At 53.8% G+C, this 25,696-nt stretch overlaps 4 protein-coding genes and 3 pseudogenes across 4 annotated transcripts; all 7 read left to right on the top strand.

Annotated features, from left to right (window-relative positions):
• The first annotated feature begins 1,056 nt into the window (after positions 1–1,056).
• Positions 1,057–3,623, top strand: LOC132478621 (uncharacterized protein SPEM2-like; annotated as a pseudogene).
• A 39-nt stretch (positions 3,624–3,662) lies between these two features.
• Positions 3,663–6,863, top strand: LOC132479200 (uncharacterized protein SPEM3-like). Its single transcript, XM_060082770.1, is given in 6 exon segments — positions 3,663–3,800; positions 3,949–4,006; positions 4,125–4,368; positions 4,462–5,546; positions 5,549–5,623; positions 5,626–6,863. Coding segments are annotated over 6 exon segments (2,838 nt in total).
• Positions 6,864–8,829: 1,966 nt separating this feature from the next.
• Positions 8,830–11,021, top strand: LOC132479199 (acetylcholine receptor subunit beta-like). The gene is made up of 5 exons (XM_060082769.1): positions 8,830–8,935; positions 9,200–9,423; positions 9,920–10,101; positions 10,441–10,603; positions 10,908–11,021. The coding sequence occupies exons 1-5, from the start codon at positions 8,830–8,832 to the stop codon at positions 11,019–11,021; spliced, it is 789 nt and encodes a 262-aa protein (XP_059938752.1).
• Positions 11,022–12,225: 1,204 nt separating this feature from the next.
• On the top strand, positions 12,226–14,271 carry LOC132478331 (uncharacterized protein SPEM2-like; annotated as a pseudogene).
• A 560-nt stretch (positions 14,272–14,831) lies between these two features.
• Positions 14,832–18,033, top strand: LOC132479197 (uncharacterized protein SPEM3-like). Its single transcript, XM_060082768.1, is given in 4 exon segments — positions 14,832–14,969; positions 15,118–15,179; positions 15,394–16,715; positions 16,718–18,033. Coding segments are annotated over 4 exon segments (2,838 nt in total).
• A 1,966-nt stretch (positions 18,034–19,999) lies between these two features.
• LOC132479196 (acetylcholine receptor subunit beta-like) lies at positions 20,000–22,192 on the top strand. The gene is made up of 5 exons (XM_060082767.1): positions 20,000–20,105; positions 20,370–20,593; positions 21,091–21,272; positions 21,612–21,774; positions 22,079–22,192. The coding sequence occupies exons 1-5, from the start codon at positions 20,000–20,002 to the stop codon at positions 22,190–22,192; spliced, it is 789 nt and encodes a 262-aa protein (XP_059938750.1).
• A 1,204-nt stretch (positions 22,193–23,396) lies between these two features.
• Positions 23,397–25,650, top strand: LOC132478716 (uncharacterized protein SPEM2-like; annotated as a pseudogene).
• The last annotated feature ends 46 nt before the right edge of the window (positions 25,651–25,696 follow it).

The raw sequence follows: 25,696 nt of genomic DNA, 5'->3' as shown, positions 1-25,696 counted from the left end.
ACTGGGCAGCTGGGGGCCTTGGGCCCACCTGACATGCACTATCCACTTATTTACTCTTTTGCTTCTTGAAGAAGCCCCATTGGATATTCACATCTAGGTTGGCAATGAATGGAACAAAGAACAAGAACTAGATTGTAAGCCTTCTGAGGGCAGGAACTATGGCTGTTCACTGTAATATCCCCAGCACCGAGCACAGATCCTAACCTATACAACTGGTACGTCTGATTGAATGAAGAGGGAAATTATTTTTTCTGTAAGGAAATACACTAAGAAATAGTGCTTATGTGGGCATGTTAGGACTAGTGGTCGTTTTTTCTTTGTTTTGACCTTTCTGTACTTTATTGTATTTTGTAATATGTATTATCTTTAGGATAAGAAAAGGTTCTTTCTAAAAGGATGCATTTGTAATGAGGATAAAAAAGCACACTGTAAAAACCTCAAGTTCCAGCTTTGATGCTCAAACTTTGGACAAGCTACTAAACTGCTCTGTGCCTCAGTTTCTCCATCTGTAAAATGAAGCAAATAATAGTATCTGCTCCCTAGTCTGAAGATCATATGAGAAGATGAGAACAAAAGCATTATACAGTATACATCAGAGGTTACAAACTGGTGTGTTTTGTGTGGCCCATGTTGTTGGCCAGCAGAGTTTAAAATTTGAATTGGTTTGCTACTTTTAAAATGTGGATATTTCACAGAGCAATTTGGATTTCTGGCTTCTCTTGAAACTTTTTAAGAACTGCAGGCTAGTTCTAAGAAGCCCAACAGGCTACGTAAGCGGTCCTAATGTCTTGAACAATGAAATGGAGGAAATCCTATATGCATGATCCAGTCACTATGAAGACTGTCTCTCATCTGTAGCAACCCTGCTTGCAAATCAAGTTAAGCAAGGCCCCATGGAGACAGAAGGACAGACTGAACTCTGGGGACTAGGCTCCATGTAGTGGGAGCCGAGGGCAGAGACGGCCACCTAAAGGACCAGCTGAGTGGATGAAAGATTGGACAACTCCGCATTGTGACTCCCTGCAATGTGCCTCATTATGACCATGGTCCCTCACCTGTTGGTGGGTGTCCCCAGGTCCTGGCATGAGTGCAGTGTGGGTCAGGGCCGGTGGGGTTGGGGGGGTGGGGCGTCCCACGGCTCAGGCGGCCCTAGGACCCGCCCACCATGGAACACCAGCTCTGGTATGACAACCTGGGGTGCTGCCATCAATACCAACAAAGTACCCAGAATGCGGAGGACTTCCTACTCCTGTTGCTGGGCATTGTCATTCTTGTCAGCATTGGGATCAGCATGGCAACTATGGTCAGCGATGGTTGGGGATCACCAGTAGGGGTGAAGATGGCTGAGGGTGGGAACCAGCTGCAGCCTGCACCTCCGTCTGCAGGAACGGTCTTGGCTGGGAGTGGTGGTGAGGGTAGAGAGCCTGGCCTTCATTTTCACCCACCCCACCCCACCCCACCCCACCCCAGCTATGGCATGGGCTCCAGAATGCCTTAGACAAGACCATGTATTGTATTATTCAGCAAAGTAACTACCGAAGACAGCTAAGGGGCACCCCGCCTCGCCATTCCCAGGGCCCTAGAAACCCAGGCTCCCAGGTTCCCAACCCTGAAATCTTCTGACAGTTGCCCTGCCCTCACGGACTCTCGCCTCCCACAGATGAAATCTCACAGGCTTGTGAAAGTTCCTCCAAACATCCTCCAGCCAAGGCCCAAGACATCCACATGCACTGCACCCTGGACCCTGTGGAAGTGAGAATGGCCCGGTCCACTTGCTACTCCTCGTCCTCCTACCACCATCTCCGCAACCGTAGCTGCAGCTGCAGCCGCCACCCCTGAAGCCACCAGGGGAGGCCCAAGAATTTAGAAAATTCCCCTCCAGCTGCTCAGGCTTCCGTAGGCCGCATCGCCTCCACGGGACGTCACAGCTGCCTCCGATGCCCTCCTTGAACTGGGAGGACCCGGACTCCTACCTGGAGGAGGAGGCCCAACTTTCCTTCCCACAACCCAAGTACCCGTGGGGGCGCTGGGGAGGGCTCTACCGGCAGATGGGTCTGCCCTCCAACGTGGGCCTCTGGGGTCGACAGGGTGGGATCCTGGCCATCCAGCCACCAGCCTGTCTCTACCTGTCGCCCGAGCTGCACCGCATGCCCAAGCGTGTGGAGGCCAAGTCTGAGCTAGGGCTGCAGTCCTTCGGGGCCCCTTGCTCGCCATCCCGCATCTGGGGCAATGTGGATGCTGACCAGTGGACCTCGTCTCCACCACTTACCCGACGGCTGCCCCCTAACAGCTCGTGGGTCCCTGGGGGGCACAGAACTTACCCCTCACGGGGCCATCTCCCGTATGACTCCTGGGATCAGCGGCGGCGTGGTCCGGAGGGCTCTGAGCCTCCATCAGCTCTGGTGCCTCAGGGCTACCGGCCCGAAGCCTGGCAGCGCAACTCCCCACCGGCCCACGGACGGAGCCTCCACAGCTGTGCTCACAGCCAGCCCAGCCACAGCCCGCGCCACTCCACGGGACACTTGAACTACTCCCGGGATCCCCACGAGGTGCGGCGCTGGGCTGCCGAATGGGCAGAGATGCTGCCTGTGCGGCACCCTCTGGCCGCCTCCGCCTCCCTCACGGTGCTGGCCGAGGCCTCTACCAGCGGGCCTCGGATCCCAGCTCAGCGCTGCTCCTCCGCCCCTCCCAGACTCTGCCCGACGTCCAGGCTACCGAACACCCTCCACCCCCGCCCACCTTCATGCCACTCAGCCGGAAGCCAGGGGGAAATGCCAACTACCAGGTGTATGACAGCCTGGAGTTGAAGCGGCAAGTGCAGGAAGCCAAGCGCGGGCCAACTCGCTGCTACCTTCCACCTCGGCCTCGAGGCCCTCTCTGCACGGAAGCCAGACTGGGAAAATGAACTGGCCAGCAGCTAATGGGGGCGGGTGGGGAGCGGCAGGGCATGGAGAGAGGAATAAAGAGCGCCATGGTCCAGAAAACATTGGCGGTCTGTGGCTTGGAAGCGCCACTCCTTCTGCCAGCTTGGGTCCCTGCCTTTGGCTTCCTGCAATAAGAAGCCAGTGTCCCCTTCTGGGCCTGAGGGTCCCCTTGGTTTAGTGGCCACAGTCCTGCCAGCAGGCCCCTCCTGGTCCGATACCATGCACTAAGTAGATGTGCAGCTGCAGTCTCCACACCACTGGTCTCTGGGCACCTCCTCTGTGTCTCAGCTGTCCCTGTCCCCAAAGAGCCTCAAACAAGAAGCTGCTTCCAAACTGGGAGGTTCCACATCTGGGCAGGTCCAGCTCCACAGCCAGTGAAGGGCATGAAGAAGGCTGAGGCTCTGGACTCCAGCCAGGCCTTCCGCAGGGCTCTGAGGCCAAGGTCTTTCTAGTCTCAGGAGGGGCCAAGAGATGGAATGTGACATTTGAACAAGTGAGTCAGTGGGCGGTGAGCGAATGTTTGACAGCTCGAGGGGAGGTGTGCTGGCCTCCGGGCCCTGTTTGGCTGTCCAGGCTCAGCTTACCTCACCCGGGGAACCATGGAATGCCACGCCTGGCCCTCCTTTTCGTCCCCCTCCCTCACTGTGACGCCACCACCTGCCCCATTATGACCCAGTCTGTCTCCCAGTATACATATATGGAGGCCAGCGGACCCAGGCACTCCTGGGACCCCCGGCCATGGCTGAGCAAACCCATTACCTAGCCGAGGCGTGCTCTGGCACCACAACCGGGAAATGCCAAGTCCTAGGAGACTCAATTCTTCTGATCCTGGTCAGCATCATGTTGCTCAACGTGTGGATCAACGTGGTGACTCTGGTGAGGGCAGGATCTGGGCAGTGTGGTTGGGGGAGCCCTGGGGTCTTGAAGGGGCTGAGATGGGATGGCTGCTGCAGTGTGGCCGGACAAGGGTTGGATTTCAGGGCTCACCCTGATCCCGAACTCCACGCTCCCTTGCTTCCCTCAGCTCTGGATGCATCTGAAGAGATTCTTGCGGGCAGGTTTCAACCGTATTTTCCCCAAAGGTAAGTGGGCGCCAGTGTGGGCTCAGGGGATGTGGGCCTGTCCCCTTTCTTCTATCCCTGCCTTGATTCTCAGCCCCTCAGGAACCCAGGCCCTGTCCCATCTCGCCTTTCCCGGCAGACAAGCAAGCCAGCTGTGGAGGCAGCCATCGCACGCGCTGCTCCGTGGATCCCAAGAACCTGTGTTCAAGAGTTTCTCCCTGCTTCCGCCATTGCCCGAGCTTCCTGCACAGGCACCCAAACCACCTTGAATCCTGGATACCAGAAACAGATGATGAGACGGCTTCTAAGTGCTGCTGGATGCCGCCGCAGTGTGGACGGGCTCGGGCTTCCACGGAGGCTCCACGGGGACTGTGGAAGGAGGGGTTAGTGGGAGCTGGGGAGGCCCCTCCGTTCACAGCCTTAAAGTCCCAAGCCACTTTTAACTCCAGGTGAGAGACATCTTCCAAGCTCCGCAGGATAAGCAAGGTGGACGTGGTTCCACTCTGCCTGCCCCAAGAGAGCAAGACTAAGACCCCAGACTATGACTCAGCCCGGGCCCAGACCTGCCCCCCAGTTCAGCTCCCTGCACATTCTCCTGCCAAGGCCCAGACCTTCTCCTACAAGCACCCCTCTGTGCACGCCCCACCTCAGGCCCAGACTTGCTCCACACTCCACCTCCCTGAGCACACTACCCCCCAGGCCCAGACCCCCTCACCAGCCCTCACCCCTGAGCACAGCCCTGCCCAGGTCCATGGCCCGGAGCATACCTCAGCCCATACCCCAGCCCAGGCCCAAGCCCAGGCCCCCTCATATGCCTCAGCCCTATTCCTGGGCCACACTTCTCTCTGCACCCTGACCCATGCTCATCTGACCTATACCCATGCCAACACTCTGGCCCCTCCCCCAACTTCTGCCCCTGCTACTACTCCTGCCCTAGCCCCTACACCAGCCCCTGTCCCGATCTCTGCCACAACCTCTGTCCCAGCACTGGTCATGACCCTGACGACCCCTCCAGTCCCTTCCACCACCCATACCCCCATCCTAGATTCTATTCTCTCTACCTTGTCTACCTTCGACCAAGGCCTCTCCTCTGGCCATGTGGTCTACTATGCCCGCAGCATAAAGCAGAACTTATTCCATGTGTGTCCCCCTCAGAACTCTGGGTACTCCAGAAATGACTTGGGTACCCTAACCAGGCCCCAAGAGGGGCATGGTCTGGTGAGCTCTGGTACAGCTGAGCAAACACTGAAGCAATGTAGTGGGGACAGTGCCAAGCCCTCCACAGTGTCCATACCGGGTTACGTGGAGTTGGGGACTATGGAATGGAAGATCCCAAATCATGCCAAAGACAAATTTGTACAGTCCAAGACCTTCACTCACTGTAGCTCCCATCCTTGCCAGTCTGAGAAGAGAAACACGGATCCCCAGACTCCAGTCTGCCCCAAATTCCTGGTGTACTCCAAGGATGCTGCACCTTCTCAACCTTGCTTCCATTCTCCGACCAGTGCCCAGAGCTCACCATGCACCATGCCTCCACCATGCACTCTTTCTCTGCCTCTTGTTTTCCCAGATCCTTTGTCCTTCATCAACACAGCAACCACCAGAAGCCCTCCGCCTTAATACAAACCCCCACCTTTCTTTAACCTCCAAGTCTCCTCAGTCTGTCCTCTCTCCCCAGGGCCCCATCCCTCCCCAGTTATCCACTACTTCCCAAACCCCAAACCAGCCCCAACCCCCAGAACTTCATGAGAGTCTAGGTCTCAACCAATGCTCTGTCCTCCAAAGGACCCCAGGCCTTACCGGAGACACAGGCCTCCTCAAGAACCCAGGCCTTGCTCAAGATCCAGGCCTCCACGAACTTCGAGGCCTTACCGAAGACCCTTACTTCTGCAAGAATCCAAGCCTTTCCCAAGACTCTGACCTTCAGAAGAATCCAGTCATTACCCAAGATTCTTGGCCACAGAAGAGTCCATGCCATGCCCAAGACTCTGCAGTCAACAAGAGCTCAGTCCTTTGCCAGGAGTCTGATCTCCATAAGAGCCCAGGTCTTGTGCAAACCGCTCGTCTCCATAAGGGCTCAAGCCTTACCCGAGACTCCGGAGACTACAAGAATCCAGGCCTGTCCCAAGCTTCTGGAGTCTGCAGGAGCCAAGGCCTTACTCAAGATTCTGACCTCCATAAGAATCCTGGCCTTACCCAAGATGCTGGAATTTACAGGAGCTCAGAACATACCCATGACCCTAACTTCCATGAGGACTCAGGAATTAATCGAGATCCTGGCCCCCATAAGGGTCCAGCCCTTACTCCAGACTCTGGCTTATCCAAGAGACGAGGCCTCCATAACAACTCAGGCCTTATCCCAAACCCTGGCCTCCACAAGAACCCTCTAGGAACTGACTCTGTCCAAGTTTTGGGCCCACGTCAGACCCAAAAGTCATTTATATCTGAGACAGTTCCTCGAAAGGAGGATGCAGGGCAGCACATACCATGGACTTCTGTCCCACCCAGTCACAACTCCTGCTCTGCCAAGGCTCAGGGGGCCTACAATGACCTGCTAACCTCCTCGCAGCGAACAGGCAGACAAGCCTGGGTGTACCACCCGATACCATCCCCCCAGGCTGCCAGAACTATCACCAGATGTCTACGCCTCCCAAAACCAGCAGGCACCTGGCTAGGGCATGTGGTCTTTGATGCCCGCCAGAGACAGCAGACAGGGACAAGTGCGAAGCTCTCTCTAGGGCGTGTGGTCTTTGACGCCCGCCAGAGACAGCAGACAGGGACAAGTGCGAAGCTCTGTCTCCCAGGCGCCTTCATAGGGCCACATCCAACTGCCGGAGTCCAGCTCCAGCGAGTCAAGGGAAACCCGAGGGATAGATAGCGTCGGCGAAGGAAATAAATCTATTACACTTCTTAAAGTATCAGCATTGCATGTTTCTCTCTCTTCTTTATTGTTTACAGTCACAGGTTTATATATTGTAGTTGATTACATTACCAGGTATGTGACCAAACAATCTTAGCACAATCAAACCTCAAAATGTTCTATAAAGATTTTTTTTAAAAAAAATATCCCCTAGTTTCTAGATGTCCTATTAAAATATTTCCCAAGTTCCCATTAATCACAGGTTATTTCTTAGTAACCAAGCCAAGCAGTTATATGATTATTTTAGTTGTAAAAGTTGAAGCTACTTGTTCCTATTTCTCTTCTTGCATGGGCAACCTTTTACAATGGTTCCACGAAAATATGTACAATGTACCCTGCATGCCCTTTCTCGTTGTTTCCTTCAACTGAGACAGTGCTTTCTCCCTATCCGAGCAACTAATTCTGCTCTAGGCATTTGCTTTTCTATAATTAATCTTCCTTTATAATAGAACCATAAATTTCCTATGTCATCAGGAACTCCAGCCCATGGCCATAACTCCATACTAGAGGGTGTTTTTCATAAAAATATCCCTTTAGTTCCAGGCTCTTAATTCTTTACCCATTTCCCTGGGTCTTTAGTGGGTACTTCCCATTCTGTGGTAGTTCCAGGAGGGGGAGTCCTAGAGGAATTTTTCTTTCACGTGGAGCAACATCCCCCCAAAATTGCCCCTATATTTAAACTTATTATCATAAAACATAACAACAGAGCTGTAGTCCACCTTCCTGGCACGGCGCTGCCTTGCAGTTTCGCCTTCCGTTGCTTCATGACTTTGTCATGGTGCAATGGCTCCAGGATGGCTTCCAACATCCAACAACTCACCGGAGACCATCAAGGAGTGGGGATATCAGTGTGTGATGAGAAACTTAGAAAAAGAGGGGACAGATAAGCATGAGGAATAAAGAGACAAGAGAAGCCTTCTGTGGACTTTGGAGGACATCCAACCCAGCCCCATCCCACAGGGCCTGATGAGGACCTAAACAATCCCTGCTTTCCCTCCATCGCTGTCTAGCTAAATCCGTTATCCCCAAGGCCCTAGAGCTGCACTGTCAATTACAGTAGCCACTAGCCAAAGGCCTATTAGAATGTAAATTACTTAAAGTTAAGGAAAATTAATTCTATTAAAAATTAAGTTAAAAAGTTAAAAATTCTCTTCCTCAGGGAACAGAATTTCCCTGACATCCAATTCTGTTCCCTGGCAGTCCAGTTGTTGGGACTTGGCGCTTTCACTGATGTGGCGGTGGTTCAATCCCTGGTCGGGGAATTCAGACCCCGCAAGCTTCATGGCTTGGCCAGAAAAAAAAAGAAATTCTCTTCCTCAGTGCCATGATCTTCTAAGTGCTCAGTAGCCACATGGAGCTAGTGGCTACTGCATTGGACGGCACAGATTTAGAACATTTCCATCATCATGAAAAATGCTACTGGAGAGCAGTGCTTTAGAGTTTAGAGCAATTTTCCTTTCCCTGTCACCCACGCCCAGCATCTTAAAGCTCCCCCAGAGCGCAGAGAACTTAGTTCTTTTTAGGGTGGCTCAGAAGCCACCCTCTGGGGAGGAGGTAAGATGTAGGGATGGACACCCAATGCCTGATTTCCCCAGACTGTGAGAAAGAGCCCAGGCTTCAGTTTTCCTCATCTGGTCTCTTGGGTCACGACCAGATGTATGCAAACTTGCCTCCCCCATTCTGGGCTGTGTTTGGGGCTCTTGGTTGATCTGATTTACATTTTAACGGGATCAATGTGGCTGCTCTGTTGAGAACAGTCAGCAGGGGGGCAAAGGATGAAGCAAAGAGGAGGCCTTTGTAATAACTCAGATCTGAGGTAATGGTGGCTTGTACCAGGATGGTAGTGGTAGATGGGATAAGTCATCAGTTTCAGGATATATGTTGAAGGTAGAGCCAATAGGGTTTGGTATGGATTGGATATGGGATGAGAGAGAGGAGAGCTGAGAATGACTCCAAGGGATTTGGCCTGAGCCACAGGAAAGATCGAGTTGTCATTTATGACCTGAGGAAGACTGTGTGGGGAGTCGGTGGTGAGGGAATTAAGTTTTGGACATGTTAAGGTCAAGATGTCTATTGGACACCCAAATGGAGAGGTTAAGTAGGCAGGTGGATACAAGTGTGGAATTTAGGGGAATCAGTCCAGGTTGGAGGTATAAATGTAGGAGTTATTTGCATGCAGTTGGCCCTTCCAAAAGCCTGTCCTTGAGTGGGCTGGAAACACGGTCACTGATTATGCCAGGGAGATTGCTTTCTGGCAAAGCCTAATCCTTCCGCCTTCCGCTCTGTCCCCCAAGTAGAGCAGATGGGGCTCTCGATCTTTGCCCTGCTGACCCTTACTGTGTTCCTGCTGCTGCTGGCAGACAAAGTGCCTGAGACCTCCCTGTCTGTCCCCGTCATTATCAAATACCTCATGTTTACCACGGTCCTCGTCACCTTCTCAGTCGTCCTTAACATCGTAGTCCTCAACCTGCACCATCGCTCACCCCACACCCACCAAATGCCCCTTTGGGTCCGTCAGGTAAGAAGATCTCCTCTCCAACCTGTGTTAACTCTCAATCCTAGTATTTGGCTTTTTGTCCAGGTGTCGCCCCTCACTCCCACCAACTTTCAACCTTCCCTTTCACAGACCTGAGGGAGAACTACAACTCCTGGTAGGGTGTCAAAGTGCCAAGGTCTTTGGGTGTTGAAATGTTGCCCAATTAATTTTATCCTCCCATCATTAACATTGTGTAGATCCCAGACTCTCTTCATCAATACTTCTCTCCTTCGTGGGTCCCAAGGAAGCATTCTCAGGGTTAGGTACTATCAGGGTGGAAGCCCTCAGAACTTTTCTTTCCAGTCAGGATGCCTCCTAACCCCCTTAAGGACTCTTGGCTGTGTAGTTGCATTTCATCTGTGGGATGCATGCACGCATGCGCAGGAATGGGCACGTGCCGTGGGGGTGGTTGGCGGCTTCCCTTCTGGTCTGAAAGCATAAGAGTCCCCTCCAAGACGGCTCTTCTTCTACTCTGCAGATCTTTATCCACAAACTCCCTCCGTATCTGGATCTGAAGAGACCCAAACCTGAGAGAGACCAGATACCGGAGCCACCTCCTATACCTCTCAGGGATTCTCCAAGAAGTGGCTGGGGTCGGGGAACAGATGAATATTTCATCCTCAAGCCACCACATGATTTTCTCTTCCCCAAACCCAACAGGTAGTATCTACTCCCCATGGCCCACGTAGAAGGGAGAGGGAGAACTACAGTTCCCAGAAGACTGTGCGGAGGCAGGCGTCCTAAGCTCTCAGAGGATGTCGTGGTTGAGCATCATGGGAGTTGTAGTACCCCTTCTGTTACCCACTTTGCGGGGAGGTGGGAACTAAAGAGTAAGGGAATAGGAGGAATTGCGGAAGGCTAGAGAGGTCGCCGCTGTTGAAGAGAACCTGAAGGGCTCTCTCACGTTTTGAAACCTGGATGGGCATTGGAGGAGGGAGTTGGGGCGGGGCCTAGAGCACCCACGCAGGCCGTCTTTGTGCCCCGGTCATGGCCAAACAGACTCGCCTCTTCCACGTTCCAGCCTGAACTGTCTGCCCCGGACCTGCGGCCATTTATCGATGGTCCAAGCCGGGCTGTGTGCCTGCCTCCCGACCTACGGGAGGTCGTTTCTTCAATCAGCTACACCGCTCAACAGCTGCGGGAACAGGAGGACCACGAAGCTGTGACTCCAAAGAGGGTGGGCTAAGGCAAGGCCTGAGTGGCCTTGGCTCCACCGGCAAACTTAGGCTCCGCCCCCAGAACTCGATTTTTTTTCCGATTGGAAGTTTGCCTCACTTGGTCCCGCCCCCTGGCTTCCCACTTGTTCTTTACTCACATCCGTCGCCCGCAGTTTCGCTCTCTGCTATTCTGCGGGCCCGCCCTTGTCTCCAAGCTGTGGTATGAGGACCTGGGTGCGGTACAGGGCCTTGAGGCCGCCTTCCCTGGTTGTCTGGAGCCCAGGAACAGTTTAATCTTCCTACCCCCAGTTGAAGGAGGACTGGCAGTTTGTGGCCATGGTGGTGGACCGCCTCTTCCTGTGGACCCTCGTCATCTTTCTGGATGCCACGTACCACTTGCCCACTCCCGACCCCTTTCCTTGAGGACGAGAGGGCCGAGACCGAGGTCCTCGGCCACTTGAATTGAGAGTTTGATAGTACTCTCAAGTCCTATCCCTTTCTGCATCTTAACTCCTTCACTAGGAGTCCAATCCTCTCCTCATTTCGTTTCTAGGGAGGAAGCCCAAGTGGGACTGGGCAGCTGGGGGCCTTGGGCCCACCTGACATGCACTATCCACTTATTTACTCTTTTGCTTCTTGAAGAAGCCCCATTGGATATTCACATCTAGGTTGGCAATGAATGGAACAAAGAACAAGAACTAGATTGTAAGCCTTCTGAGGGCAGGAACTATGGCTGTTCACTGTAATATCCCCAGCACCGAGCACAGATCCTAACCTATACAACTGGTACCTCTGATTGAATGAAGAGGGAAATTATTTTTTCTGTAAGGAAATACACTAAGAAATAGTGCTTATGTGGGCATGTTAGGACTAGTGGTCGTTTTTTCTTTGTTTTGACCTTTCTGTACTTTATTGTATTTTGTAATATGTATTATCTTTAGGATAAGAAAAGGTTCTTTCTAAAAGGATGCATTTGTAATGAGGATAAAAAAGCACACTGTAAAAACCTCAAGTTCCAGCTTTGATGCTCAAACTTTGGACAAGCTACTAAACTGCTCTGTGCCTCAGTTTCTCCATCTGTAAAATGAAGCAAATAATAGTATCTGCTCCCTAGTCTGAAGATCATATGAGAAGATGAGAACAAAAGCATTATACAGTATACATCAGAGGTTACAAACTGGTGTGTTTTGTGTGGCCCATGTTGTTGGCCAGCAGAGTTTAAAATTTGAATTGGTTTGCTACTTTTAAAATGTGGATATTTCACAGAGCAATTTGGATTTCTGGCTTCTCTTGAAACTTTTTAAGAACTGCAGGCTAGTTCTAAGAAGCCCAACAGGCTACGTAAGCGGTCCTAATGTCTTGAACAATGAAATGGAGGAAATCCTATATGCATGATCCAGTCACTATGAAGACTGTCTCTCATCTGTAGCAACCCTGCTTGCAAATCAAGTTAAGCAAGGCCCCATGGAGACAGAAGGACAGACTGAACTCTGGGGACTAGGCTCCATGTAGTGGGAGCCGAGGGCAGAGACGGCCACCTAAAGGACCAGCTGAGTGGATGAAAGATTGGACAACTCCGCATTGTGACTCCCTGCAATGTGCCTCATTATGACCATGGTCCCTCACCTGTTGGTGGGTGTCCCCAGGTCCTGGCATGAGTGCAGTGTGGGTCAGGGCCGGTGGGGTTGGGGGGGTGGGGCGTCCCACGGCTCAGGCGGCCCTAGGACCCGCCCACCATGGAACACCAGCTCTGGTATGACAACCTGGGGTGCTGCCATCAATACCAACAAAGTACCCAGAATGCGGAGGACTTCCTACTCCTGTTGCTGGGCATTGTCATTCTTGTCAGCATTGGGATCAGCATGGCAACTATGGTCAGCGATGGTTGGGGATCACCAGTAGGGGTGAAGATGGCTGAGGGTGGGAACCAGCTGCAGCCTGCACCTCCGTCTGCAGGAACGGTCTTGGCTGGGAGTGGTGGTGAGGGTAGAGAGCCTGGCCTTCATTTTCACCCACCCCACCCCACCCCACCCCACCCCAGCTATGGCATGGGCTCCAGAATGCCTTAGACAAGACCATGTATTGTATTATTCAGCAAAGTAACTACCGAAGACAGCTAAGGGGCACCCCGCCTCGCCATTCCCAGGGCCCTAGAAACCCAGGCTCCCAGGTTCCCAACCCTGAAATCTTCTGACAGTTGCCCTGCCCTCACGGACTCTCGCCTCCCACAGATGAAATCTCACAGGCTTGTGAAAGTTCCTCCAAACATCCTCCAGCCAAGGCCCAAGACATCCACATGCACTGCACCCTGGACCCTGTGGAAGTGAGAATGGCCCGGTCCACTTGCTACTCCTCGTCCTCCTACCACCATCTCCGCAACCGTAGCTGCAGCTGCAGCCGCCACCCCTGAAGCCACCAGGGGAGGCCCAAGAATTTAGAAAATTCCCCTCCAGCTGCTCAGGCTTCCGTAGGCCGCATCGCCTCCACGGGACGTCACAGCTGCCTCCGATGCCCTCCTTGAACTGGGAGGACCCGGACTCCTACCTGGAGGAGGAGGCCCAACTTTCCTTCCCACAACCCAAGTACCCGTGGGGGCGCTGGGGAGGGCTCTACCGGCAGATGGGTCTGCCCTCCAACGTGGGCCTCTGGGGTCGACAGGGTGGGATCCTGGCCATCCAGCCACCAGCCTGTCTCTACCTGTCGCCCGAGCTGCACCGCATGCCCAAGCGTGTGGAGGCCAAGTCTGAGCTAGGGCTGCAGTCCTTCGGGGCCCCTTGCTCGCCATCCCGCATCTGGGGCAATGTGGATGCTGACCAGTGGACCTCGTCTCCACCACTTACCCGACGGCTGCCCCCTAACAGCTCGTGGGTCCCTGGGGGGCACAGAACTTACCCCTCACGGGGCCATCTCCCGTATGACTCCTGGGATCAGCGGCGGCGTGGTCCGGAGGGCTCTGAGCCTCCATCAGCTCTGGTGCCTCAGGGCTACCGGCCCGAAGCCTGGCAGCGCAACTCCCCACCGGCCCACGGACGGAGCCTCCACAGCTGTGCTCACAGCCAGCCCAGCCACAGCCCGCGCCACTCCACGGGACACTTGAACTACTCCCGGGATCCCCACGAGGTGCGGCGCTGGGCTGCCGAATGGGCAGTGATGCTGCCTGTGCGGCACCCTCTGGCCGCCTCCGCCTCCCTCACGGTGCTGGCCGAGGCCTCTACCAGCGGGCCTCGGATCCCAGCTCAGCGCTGCTCCTCCGCCCCTCCCAGACTCTGCCCGACGTCCAGGCTACCGAACACCCTCCACCCCCGCCCACCTTCATGCCACTCAGCCGGAAGCCAGGGGGAAATGCCAACTACCAGGTGTATGACAGCCTGGAGTTGAAGCGGCAAGTGCAGGAAGCCAAGCGCGGGCCAACTCGCTGCTACCTTCCACCTCGGCCTCGAGGCCCTCTCTGCACGGAAGCCAGACTGGGAAAATGAACTGGCCAGCAGCTAATGGGGGCGGGTGGGGAGCGGCAGGGCATGGAGAGAGGAATAAAGAGCGCCATGGTCCAGAAAACATTGGCGGTCTGTGGCTTGGAAGCGCCACTCCTTCTGCCAGCTTGGGTCCCTGCCTTTGGCTTCCTGCAATAAGAAGCCAGTGTCCCCTTCTGGGCCTGAGGGTCCCCTTGGTTTAGTGGCCACAGTCCTGCCAGCAGGCCCCTCCTGGTCCGATACCATGCACTAAGTAGATGTGCAGCTGCAGTCTCCACACCACTGGTCTCTGGGCACCTCCTCTGTGTCTCAGCTGTCCCTGTCCCCAAAGAGCCTCAAACAAGAAGCTGCTTCCAAACTGGGAGGTTCCACATCTGGGCAGGTCCAGCTCCACAGCCAGTGAAGGGCATGAAGAAGGCTGAGGCTCTGGACTCCAGCCAGGCCTTCCGCAGGGCTCTGAGGCCAAGGTCTTTCTAGTCTCAGGAGGGGCCAAGAGATGGAATGTGACATTTGAACAAGTGAGTCAGTGGGCGGTGAGCGAATGTTTGACAGCTCGAGGGGAGGTGTGCTGGCCTCCGGGCCCTGTTTGGCTGTCCAGGCTCAGCTTACCTCACCCGGGGAACCATGGAATGCCACGCCTGGCCCTCCTTTTCGTCCCCCTCCCTCACTGTGACGCCACCACCTGCCCCATTATGACCCAGTCTGTCTCCCAGTATACATATATGGAGGCCAGCGGACCCAGGCAGTCCTGGGACCCCCGGCCATGGCTGAGCAAACCCATTACCTAGCCGAGGCGTGCTCTGGCACCACACCCGGGAAATGCCAAGACCTAAGAGACTCAATTCTTCTGATCCTGGTCAGCATCATGTTGCTCAACGTGTGGATCAACGTGGTGACTCTGGTGAGGGCAGGATCTGGGCAGTGTGGTTGGGGGAGCCCTGGGGTCTTGAAGGGGCTGAGATGGGATGGCTGCTGCAGTGTGGCCGGACAAGGGTTGGATTTCAGGGCTCACCCTGATCCCGAACTCCACGCTCCCTTGCTTCCCTCAGCTCTGGATGCATCTGAAGAGATTCTTGCGGGCAGGTTTCAACCGTATTTTCCCCAAAGGTAAGTGGGCGCCAGTGTGGGCTCAGGGGATGTGGGCCTGTCCCCTTTCTTCTATCCCTGCCTTGATTCTCAGCCCCTCAGGAACCCAGGCCCTGTCCCATCTCGCCTTTCCCGGCAGACAAGCAAGCCAGCTGTGGAGGCAGCCATCGCACGCGCAGCTCCGTGGATCCCAAGAACCTGTGTTCAAGAGTTTCTCCCTGCTTCCGCCATCGCCCGAGCTTCCTGCACAGGCACCCAAACCACCTTGAATCCTGGATACCAGAAACAGATGATGAGACGGCTTCTAAGTGCTGCTGGATGCCGCCACAGTGTGGACGGGCTCGGGCTTCCACGGAGGCTCCACGGGGACTGTGGAAGGAGGGGTTAGTGGGAGCTGGGGAGGCCCCTCCGTTCACAGCCTTAAAGTCCCAAGCCACTTTTAACTCCAGGTGAGAGACATCTTCCAAGCTCCGCAGGATAAGCAAGGTGGACGTGGTTCCACTCTGCCTGCCCCAAGAGAGCAAGACTAAGACCCCAGACTATGACTCAGCCCGGGCCCAGACCTGCCCCCCAGTTCAGCTCCCTGCACATTCTCCTGCCAAGGCCCAGACCTTCTCCTACAAGCACCCCTCTGTGCACGCCCCACCTCAGGCCCAGACTTGCTCCACACTCCACCTCCCTGAGCACACTACCCCCCAGGCCCAGACCCCCTCACCAGCCCTCACCCCTGAGCACAGCCCTGCCCAGGTCCATGGCCCGGAGCATACCTCAGCCCATACCCCAGCCCAGGCCCAAGCCCAGGCCCCCTCATATGCCTCAGCCCTATTCCTGGGCCACACTTCTCTCTGCACCCTGACCCATGCTCATCTGACCTATACCCATGCCAACACTCTGGCCCCTCCCCCAACTTCTGCCCCTGCTACTACTCCTGCCCTAGCCCCTACACCAGCCCCTGTCCCGATCTCTGCCACAACCTCTGTCCCAGCACTGGTCATGACCCTGACGACCCCTCCAGTCCCTTCCACCACCCATACCCCCATCCTAGATTCTATTCTCTCTACCTTGTCTACCTTCGACCAAGGCCTCTCCTCTGGCCATGTGGTCTACTATGCCCGCAGCATAAAGCAGAACTTATTCCATGTGTGTCCCCCTCAGAACTCTGGGTACTCCAGAAATGACTTGGGTACCCTAACCAGGCCCCAAGAGGGGCATGGTCTGGTGAGCTCTGGTACAGCTGAGCAAACACTGAAGCAATGTAGTGGGGACAGTGCCAAGCCCTCCACAGGGTCCATACCGGGTTACGTGGAGTTGGGGACTATGGAATGGAAGATCCCAAATCATGCCAAAGACAAATTTGTACAGTCCAAGACCTTCACTCACTGTAGCTCCCATCCTTGCCAGTCTGAGAAGAGAAACACGGATCCCCAGACTCCAGTCTGCCCCAAATTCCTGGTGTACTCCAAGGATGCTGCACCTTCTCAACCTTGCTTCCGTTCTCCGACCAGTGCCCAGAGCTCACCATGCACCATGCCTCCACCATGCACTCTTTCTCTGCCTCTTGTTTTCCCAGATCCTTTGTCCTTCATCAACACAGCAACCACCAGAAGCCCTCCGCCTTAATACAAACCCCCACCTTTCCCCCAACCTCCAAGTCTCCTCAGTCTGTCCTCTCTCCCCAGGGCCCCATCCCTCCCCAGTTATCCACTACTTCCCAAACCCCAAACCAGCCCCAACCCCCAGAACTTCATGAGAGTCTAGGTCTCAACCAATGCTCTGTCCTCCAAAGGACCCCAGGCCTTACCGGAGACACAGGCCTCCTCAAGAACCCAGGCCTTGCTCAAGATCCAGGCCTCCACGAACTTCGAGGCCTTACCGAAGACCCTTACCTCTGCAAAAATCCAAGCCTTTCCCAAGACTCTGACCTTCAGAAGAATCCAGTCATTACCCAAGATTCTTGGCCACAGAAGAGTCCATGCCATGCCCAAGACTCTGCAGTCAACAAGAGCTCAGTCCTTTGCCAGGAGTCTGATCTCCATAAGAGCCCAGGTCTTGTGCAAACCGCTCGTCTCCATAAGGGCTCAAGCCTTACCCGAGACTCCGGAGACTACAAGAATCCAGGCCTGTCCCAAGCTTCTGGAGTCTGCAGGAGCCAAGGCCTTACTCAAGATTCTGACCTCCATAAGAATCCTGGCCTTACCCAAGATGCTGGAATTTACAGGAGCTCAGAACATACCCATGACCCTAACTTCCATGAGGACTCAGGAATTAATCGAGATCCTGGCCCCCATAAGGGTCCAGCCCTTACTCCAGACTCTGGCTTATCCAAGAGACGAGGCCTCCATAACAACTCAGGCCTTATCCCAAACCCTGGCCTCCACAAGAACCCTCTAGGAACTGACTCTGTCCAAGTTTTGGGCCCACGTCAGACCCAAAAGTCATTTATATCTGAGACAGTTCCTCGAAAGGAGGATGCAGGGCAGCACATACCATGGACTTCTGTCCCACCCAGTCACAACTCCTGCTCTGCCAAGGCTCAGGGGGCCTACAATGACCTGCTAACCTCCTCACAGCGAACAGGCAGACAAGCCTGGGTGTACCACCCGATACCATCCCCCCAGCCTGCCAGAACTATCACCAGATGTCTACGCCTCCCAAAACCAGCAGGCACCCGGCTAGGGCATGTGGTCTTTGATGCCCGCCAGAGACAGCAGACAGGGACAAGTGCGAAGCTCTCTCTAGGGCGTGTGGTCTTTGACGCCCGCCAGAGACAGCAGACAGGGACAAGTGCGAAGCTCTGTCTCCCAGGCGCCTTCATAGGGCCACATCCAACTGCCGGAGTCCAGCTCCAGCGAGTCAAGGGAAACCCGAGGGATAGATAGCGTCGGCGAAGGAAATAAATCTATTACACTTCTTAAAGTATCAGCATTGCATGTTTCTCTCTCTTCTTTATTGTTTACAGTCACAGGTTTATATATTGTAGTTGATTACATTACCAGGTATGTGACCAAACAATCTTAGCACAATCAAACCTCAAAATGTTCTATAAAGATTTTTTTTTAAAAAAATATCCCCTAGTTTCTAGATGTCCTATTAAAATATTTCCCAAGTTCCCATTAATCACAGGTTATTTCTTAGTAACCAAGCCAAGCAGTTATATGATTATTTTAGTTGTAAAAGTTGAAGCTACTTGTTCCTATTTCTCTTCTTGCATGGGCAACCTTTTACAATGGTTCCACGAAAATATGTACAATGTACCCTGCATGCCCTTTCTCGTTGTTTCCTTCAACTGAGACAGTGCTTTCTCCCTATCCGAGCAACTAATTCTGCTCTAGGCATTTGCTTTTCTATAATTAATCTTCCTTTATAATAGAACCATAAATTTCCTATGTCATCAGGAACTCCAGCCCATGGCCATAACTCCATACTAGAGGGTGTTTTTCATAAAAATATCCCTTTAGTTCCAGGCTCTTAATTCTTTACCCATTTCCCTGGGTCTTTAGTGGGTACTTCCCATTCTGTGGTAGTTCCAGGAGGGGGAGTCCTAGAGGAATTTTTCTTTCACGTGGAGCAACATCCCCCCAAAATTGCCCCTATATTTAAACTTATTATCATAAAACATAACAACAGAGCTGTAGTCCACCTTCCTGGCACGGCGCTGCCTTGCAGTTTCGCCTTCCGTTGCTTCATGACTTTGTCATGGTGCAATGGCTCCAGGATGGCTTCCAACATCCAACAACTCACCGGAGACCATCAAGGAGTGGGGATATCAGTGTGTGATGAGAAACTTAGAAAAAGAGGGGACAGATAAGCATGAGGAATAAAGAGACAAGAGAAGCCTTCTGTGGACTTTGGAGGACATCCAACCCAGCCCCATCCCACAGGGCCTGATGAGGACCTAAACTATCCCTGCTTTCCCTCCATCGCTGTCTAGCTAAATCCGTTATCCCCAAGGCCCTAGAGCTGCACTGTCAATTACAGTAGCCACTAGCCAAAGGCCTATTAGAATGTAAATTACTTAAAGTTAAGGAAAATTAATTCTATTAAAAATTAAGTTAAAAAGTTAAAAATTCTCTTCCTCAGGGAACAGAATTTCCCTGACATCCAATTCTGTTCCCTGGCAGTCCAGTTGTTGGGACTTGGCGCTTTCACTGATGTGGCGGTGGTTCAATCCCTGGTCGGGGAATTCAGACCCCGCAAGCTTCATGGCTTGGCCAGAAAAAAAAAGAAATTCTCTTCCTCAGTGCCATGATCTTCTAAGTGCTCAGTAGCCACATGGAGCTAGTGGCTACTGCATTGGACGGCACAGATTTAGAACATTTCCATCATCATGAAAAATGCTACTGGAGAGCAGTGCTTTAGAGTTTAGAGCAATTTTCCTTTCCCTGTCACCCACGCCCAGCATCTTAAAGCTCCCCCAGAGCGCAGAGAACTTAGTTCTTTTTAGGGTGGCTCAGAAGCCACCCTCTGGGGAGGAGGTAAGATGTAGGGATGGACACCCAATGCCTGATTTCCCCAGATTGTGAGAAAGAGCCCAGGCTTCAGTTTTCCTCATCTGGTCTCTTGGGTCACGACCAGATGTATGCAAACTTGCCTCCCCCATTCTGGGCTGTGTTTGGGGCTCTTGGTTGATCTGATTTACATTTTAACGGGATCAATGTGGCTGCTCTGTTGAGAACAGTCAGCAGGGGGGCAAAGGATGAAGCAAAGAGGAGGCCTTTGTAATAACTCAGATCTGAGGTAATGGTGGCTTGTACCAGGATGGTAGTGGTAGATGGGATAAGTCATCAGTTTCAGGATATATGTTGAAGGTAGAGCCAATAGGGTTTGGTATGGATTGGATATGGGATGAGAGAGAGGAGAGCTGAGAATGACTCCAAGGGATTTGGCCTGAGCCACAGGAAAGATCGAGTTGTCATTTATGACCTGAGGAAGACTGTGTGGGGAGTCGGTGGTGAGGGAATTAAGTTTTGGACATGTTAAGGTCAAGATGTCTATTGGACACCCAAATGGAGAGGTTAAGTAGGCAGGTGGATACAAGTGTGGAATTTAGGGGAATCAGTCCAGGTTGGAGGTATAAATGTAGGAGTTATTTGCATGCAGTTGGCCCTTCCAAAAGCCTGTCCTTGAGTGGGCTGGAAACACGGTCACTGATTATGCCAGGGAGATTGCTTTCTGGCAAAGCCTAATCCTTCCGCCTTCCGCTCTGTCCCCCAAGTAGAGCAGATGGGGCTCTCGATCTTTGCCCTGCTGACCCTTACTGTGTTCCTGCTGCTGCTGGCAGACAAAGTGCCTGAGACCTCCCTGTCTGTCCCCGTCATTATCAAATACCTCATGTTTACCACGGTCCTCGTCACCTTCTCAGTCGTCCTTAACATCGTAGTCCTCAACCTGCACCATCGCTCACCCCACACCCACCAAATGCCCCTTTGGGTCCGTCAGGTAAGAAGATCTCCTCTCCAACCTGTGTTAACTCTCAATCCTAGTATTTGGCTTTTTGTCCAGGTGTCGCCCCTCACTCCCACCAACTTTCAACCTTCCCTTTCACAGACCTGAGGGAGAACTACAACTCCTGGTAGGGTGTCAAAGTGCCAAGGTCTTTGGGTGTTGAAATGTTGCCCAATTAATTTTATCCTCCCATCATTAACATTGTGTAGATCCCAGACTCTCTTCATCAATACTTCTCTCCTTCGTGGGTCCCAAGGAAGCATTCTCAAGGTTAGGTACTATCAGGGTGGAAGCCCTCAGAACTTTTCTTTCCAGTCAGGATGCCTCCTAACCCCCTTAAGGACTCTTGGGCTGTGTAGTTGCATTTCATCTGTGGGATGCATGCACGCATGCGCAGGAATGGGCACGTGCCGTGGGGGTGGTTGGCGGCTTCCCTTCTGGTCTGAAAGCATAAGAGTCCCCTCCAAGACGGCTCTTCTTCTACTCTGCAGATCTTTATCCACAAACTCCCTCCGTATCTGGGTCTGAAGAGACCCAAACCTGAGAGAGACCAGATACCGGAGCCACCTCCTATACCTCTCAGGGATTCTCCAAGAAGTGGCTGGGGTCGGGGAACAGATGAATATTTCATCCTCAAGCCACCACATGATTTTCTCTTCCCCAAACCCAACAGGTAGTATCTACTCCCCATGGCCCACGTAGAAGGGAGAGGGAGAACTACAGTTCCCAGAAGACTGTGCGGAGGCAGGCGTCCTAAGCTCTCAGAGGATGTCGTGGTTGAGCATCATGGGAGTTGTAGTACCCCTTCTGTTACCCACTTTGCGGGGAGGTGGGAACTAAAGAGTAAGGGAATAGGAGGAATTGCGGAAGGCTAGAGAGGTCGCCGCTGTTGAAGAGAACCTGAAGGGCTCTCTCACGTTTTGAAACCTGGATGGGCATTGGAGGAGGGAGTTGGGGCGGGGCCTAGAGCACCCACGCAGGCCGTCTTTGTGCCCCGGTCATGGCCAAACAGACTCGCCTCTTCCACGTTCCAGCCTGAACTGTCTGCCCCGGACCTGCGGCCATTTATCGATGGTCCAAGCCGGGCTGTGTGCCTGCCTCCCGACCTACGGGAGGTCGTTTCTTCAATCAGCTACACCGCTCAACAGCTGCGGGAACAGGAGGACCACGAAGCTGTGACTCCAAAGAGGGTGGGCTAAGGCAAGGCCTGAGTGGCCTTGGCTCCACCGGCAAACTTAGGCTCCGCCCCCAGAACTCGATTTTTTTTCCGATTGGAAGTTTGCCTCACTTGGTCCCGCCCCCTGGCTTCCCACTTGTTCTTTACTCACATCCGTCGCCCGCAGTTTCGCTCTCTGCTATTCTGCGGGCCCGCCCTTGTCTCCAAGCTGTGGTATGAGGACCTGGGTGCGGTACAGGGCCTTGAGGCCGCCTTCCCTGGTTGTCTGGAGCCCAGGAACAGTTTAATCTTCCTACCCCCAGTTGAAGGAGGACTGGCAGTTTGTGGCCATGGTGGTGGACCGCCTCTTCCTGTGGACCCTCGTCATCTTTCTGGATGCCACGTACCACTTGCCCACTCCCGACCCCTTTCCTTGAGGACGAGAGGGCCGAGACCGAGGTCCTCGGCCACTTGAATTGAGAGTTTGATAGTACTCTCAAGTCCTATCCCTTTCTGCATCTTAACTCCTTCACTAGGAGTCCAATCCTCTCCTCATTTCGTTTCTAGGGAGGAAGCCCAAGTGGGACTGGGCAGCTGGGGGCCTTGGGCCCACCTGACATGCACTATCCACTTATTTACTCTTTTGCTTCTTGAAGAAGCCCCATTGGATATTCACATCTAGGTTGGCAATGAATGGAACAAAGAACAAGAACTAGATTGTAAGCCTTCTGAGGGCAGGAACTATGGCTGTTCACTGTAATATCCCCAGCACCGAGCACAGATCCTAACCTATACAACCGGTACCTCTGATTGAATGAAGAGGGAAATTATTTTTTCTGTAAGGAAATACACTAAGAAATAGTGCTTATGTGGGCATGTTAGGACTAGTGGTCGTTTTTTCTTTGTTTTGACCTTTCTGTACTTTATTGTATTTTGTAATATGTATTATCTTTAGGATAAGAAAAGGTTCTTTCTAAAAGGATGCATTTGTAATGAGGATAAAAAAGCACACTGTAAAAACCTCAAGTTCCAGCTTTGATGCTCAAACTTTGGACAAGCTACTAAACTGCTCTGTGCCTCAGTTTCTCCATCTGTAAAATGAAGCAAATAATAGTATCTGCTCCCTAGTCTGAAGATCATATGAGAAGATGAGAACAAAAGCATTATACAGTATACATCAGAGGTTACAAACTGGTGTGTTTTGTGTGGCCCATGTTGTTGGCCAGCAGAGTTTAAAATTTGAATTGGTTTGCTACTTTTAAAATGTGGATATTTCACAGAGCAATTTGGATTTCTGGCTTCTCTTGAAACTTTTTAAGAACTGCAGGCTAGTTCTAAGAAGCCCAACAGGCTACGTAAGCGGTCCTAATGTCTTGAACAATGAAATGGAGGAAATCCTATATGCATGATCCAGTCACTATGAAGACTGTCTCTCATCTGTAGCAACCCTGCTTGCAAATCAAGTTAAGCAAGGCCCCATGGAGACAGAAGGACAGACTGAACTCTGGGGACTAGGCTCCATGTAGTGGGAGCCGAGGGCAGAGACGGCCACCTAAAGGACCAGCTGAGTGGATGAAAGATTGGACAACTCCGCATTGTGACTCCCTGCAATGTGCCTCATTATGACCATGGTCCCTCACCTGTTGGTGGGTGTCCCCAGGTCCTGGCATGAGTGCAGTGTGGGTCAGGGCCGGTGGGGTTGGGGGGGTGGGGCGTCCCACGGCTCAGGCGGCCCTAGGACCCGCCCACCATGGAACACCAGCTCTGGTATGACAACCTGGGGTGCTGCCATCAATACCAACAAAGTACCCAGAATGCGGAGGACTTCCTACTCCTGTTGCTGGGCATTGTCATTCTTGTCAGCATTGGGATCAGCATGGCAACTATGGTCAGCGATGGTTGGGGATCACCAGTAGGGGTGAAGATGGCTGAGGGTGGGAACCAGCTGCAGCCTGCACCTCCGTCTGCAGGAACGGTCTTGGCTGGGAGTGGTGGTGAGGGTAGAGAGCCTGGCCTTCATTTTCACCCACCCCACCCCACCCCACCCCACCCCAGCTATGGCATGGGCTCCAGAATGCCTTAGACAAGACCATGTATTGTATTATTCAGCAAAGTAACTACCGAAGACAGCTAAGGGGCACCCCGCCTCGCCATTCCCAGGGCCCTAGAAACCCAGGCTCCCAGGTTCCCAACCCTGAAATCTTCTGACAGTTGCCCTGCCCTCACGGACTCTCGCCTCCCACAGATGAAATCTCACAGGCTTGTGAAAGTTCCTCCAAACATCCTCCAGCCAAGGCCCAAGACATCCACATGCACTGCACCCTGGACCCTGTGGAAGTGAGAATGGCCCGGTCCACTTGCTACTCCTCGTCCTCCTACCACCATCTCCGCAACCGTAGCTGCAGCTGCAGCCGCCACCCCTGAAGCCACCAGGGGAGGCCCAAGAATTTAGAAAATTCCCCTCCAGCTGCTCAGGCTTCCGTAGGCCGCATCGCCTCCACGGGACGTCACAGCTGCCTCCGATGCCCTCCTTGAACTGGGAGGACCCGGACTCCTACCTGGAGGAGGAGGCCCAACTTTCCTTCCCACAACCCAAGTACCCGTGGGGGCGCTGGGGAGGGCTCTACCGGCAGATGGGTCTGCCCTACAACGTGGGCCTCTGGGGTCGACAGGGTGGGATCCTGGCCATCCAGCCACCAGCCTGTCTCTACCTGTCGCCCGAGCTGCACCGCATGCCCAAGCGTGTGGAGGCCAAGTCTGAGCTAGGGCTGCAGTCCTTCGGGGCCCCTTGCTCGCCATCCCGCATCTGGGGCAATGTGGATGCTGACCAGTGGACCTCGTCTCCACCACTTACCCGACGGCTGCCCCCTAACAGCTCGTGGGTCCCTGGGGGGCACAGAACTTACCCCTCACGGGGCCATCTCCCGTATGACTCCTGGGATCAGCGGCGGCGTGGTCCGGAGGGCTCTGAGCCTCCATCAGCTCTGGTGCCTCAGGGCTACCGGCCCGAAGCCTGGCAGCGCAACTCCCCACCGGCCCACGGACGGAGCCTCCACAGCTGTGCTCACAGCCAGCCCAGCCACAGCCCGCGCCACTCCACGGGACACTTGAACTACTCCTGGGATCCCCACGAGGTGCGGCGCTGGGCTGCCGAATGGGCAGTGATGCTGCCTGTGCGGCACCCTCTGGCCGCCTCCGCCTCCCTCACGGTGCTGGCCGAGGCCTCTACCAGCGGGCCTCGGATCCCAGCTCAGCGCTGCTCCTCCGCCCCTCCCAGACTCTGCCCGACGTCCAGGCTACCGAACACCCTCCACCCCCGCCCACCTTCATGCCACTCAGCCGGAAGCCAGGGGGAAATGCCAACTACCAGGTGTATGACAGCCTGGAGTTGAAGCGGCAAGTGCAGGAAGCCAAGCGCGGGCCAACTCGCTGCTACCTTCCACCTCGGCCTCGAGGCCCTCTCTGCACGGAAGCCAGACTGGGAAAATGAACTGGCCAGCAGCTAATGGGGGCGGGTGGGGAGCGGCAGGGCATGGAGAGAGGAATAAAGAGCGCCATGGTCCAGAAAACATTGGCGGTCTGTGGCTTGGAAGCGCCACTCCTTCTGCCAGCTTGGGTCCCTGCCTTTGGCTTCCTGCAATAAGAAGCCAGTGTCCCCTTCTGGGCCTGAGGGTCCCCTTGGTTTAGTGGCCACAGTCCTGCCAGCAGGCCCCTCCTGGTCCGATACCATGCACTAAGTAGATGTGCAGCTGCAGTCTCCACACCACTGGTCTCTGGGCACCTCCTCTGTGTCTCAGCTGTCCCTGTCCCCAAAGAGCCTCAAACAAGAAGCTGCTTCCAAACTGGGAGGTTCCACATCTGGGCAGGTCCAGCTCCACAGCCAGTGAAGGGCATGAAGAAGGCTGAGGCTCTGGACTCCAGCCAGGCCGCAGGGCTCTGAG

Source organism: Mesoplodon densirostris, chromosome 18, assembly GCF_025265405.1.
Source record: "Mesoplodon densirostris isolate mMesDen1 chromosome 18, mMesDen1 primary haplotype, whole genome shotgun sequence".
Lineage (NCBI taxonomy): Eukaryota > Metazoa > Chordata > Mammalia > Artiodactyla > Ziphiidae > Mesoplodon > Mesoplodon densirostris.
The sequence above is the reverse complement of the archived record's forward strand: the minus strand, read 5'-3'. Positions and strand labels throughout refer to the sequence as shown.

Bases quoted from the DNA above. Each gene is read 5' to 3' on its own strand.
- LOC132479196 (XM_060082767.1), top strand. From the start codon at position 20,000: ATGAGAGAGAGGAGAGCTGAGAATGACTCCAAGGGATTTGGCCTGAGC. The intron at 21,273-21,611 runs GTAGTATCTACT...ATGGCCAAACAG, and splicing joins CTCTTCCCCAAACCCAACAG to ACTCGCCTCTTCCACGTTCC. The intron at 21,775-22,078 runs GTGACTCCAAAG...TCCTACCCCCAG, and splicing joins AACAGGAGGACCACGAAGCT to TTGAAGGAGGACTGGCAGTT.
- LOC132479199 (XM_060082769.1), top strand. From the start codon at position 8,830: ATGAGAGAGAGGAGAGCTGAGAATGACTCCAAGGGATTTGGCCTGAGC. The intron at 10,102-10,440 runs GTAGTATCTACT...ATGGCCAAACAG, and splicing joins CTCTTCCCCAAACCCAACAG to ACTCGCCTCTTCCACGTTCC. The intron at 10,604-10,907 runs GTGACTCCAAAG...TCCTACCCCCAG, and splicing joins AACAGGAGGACCACGAAGCT to TTGAAGGAGGACTGGCAGTT.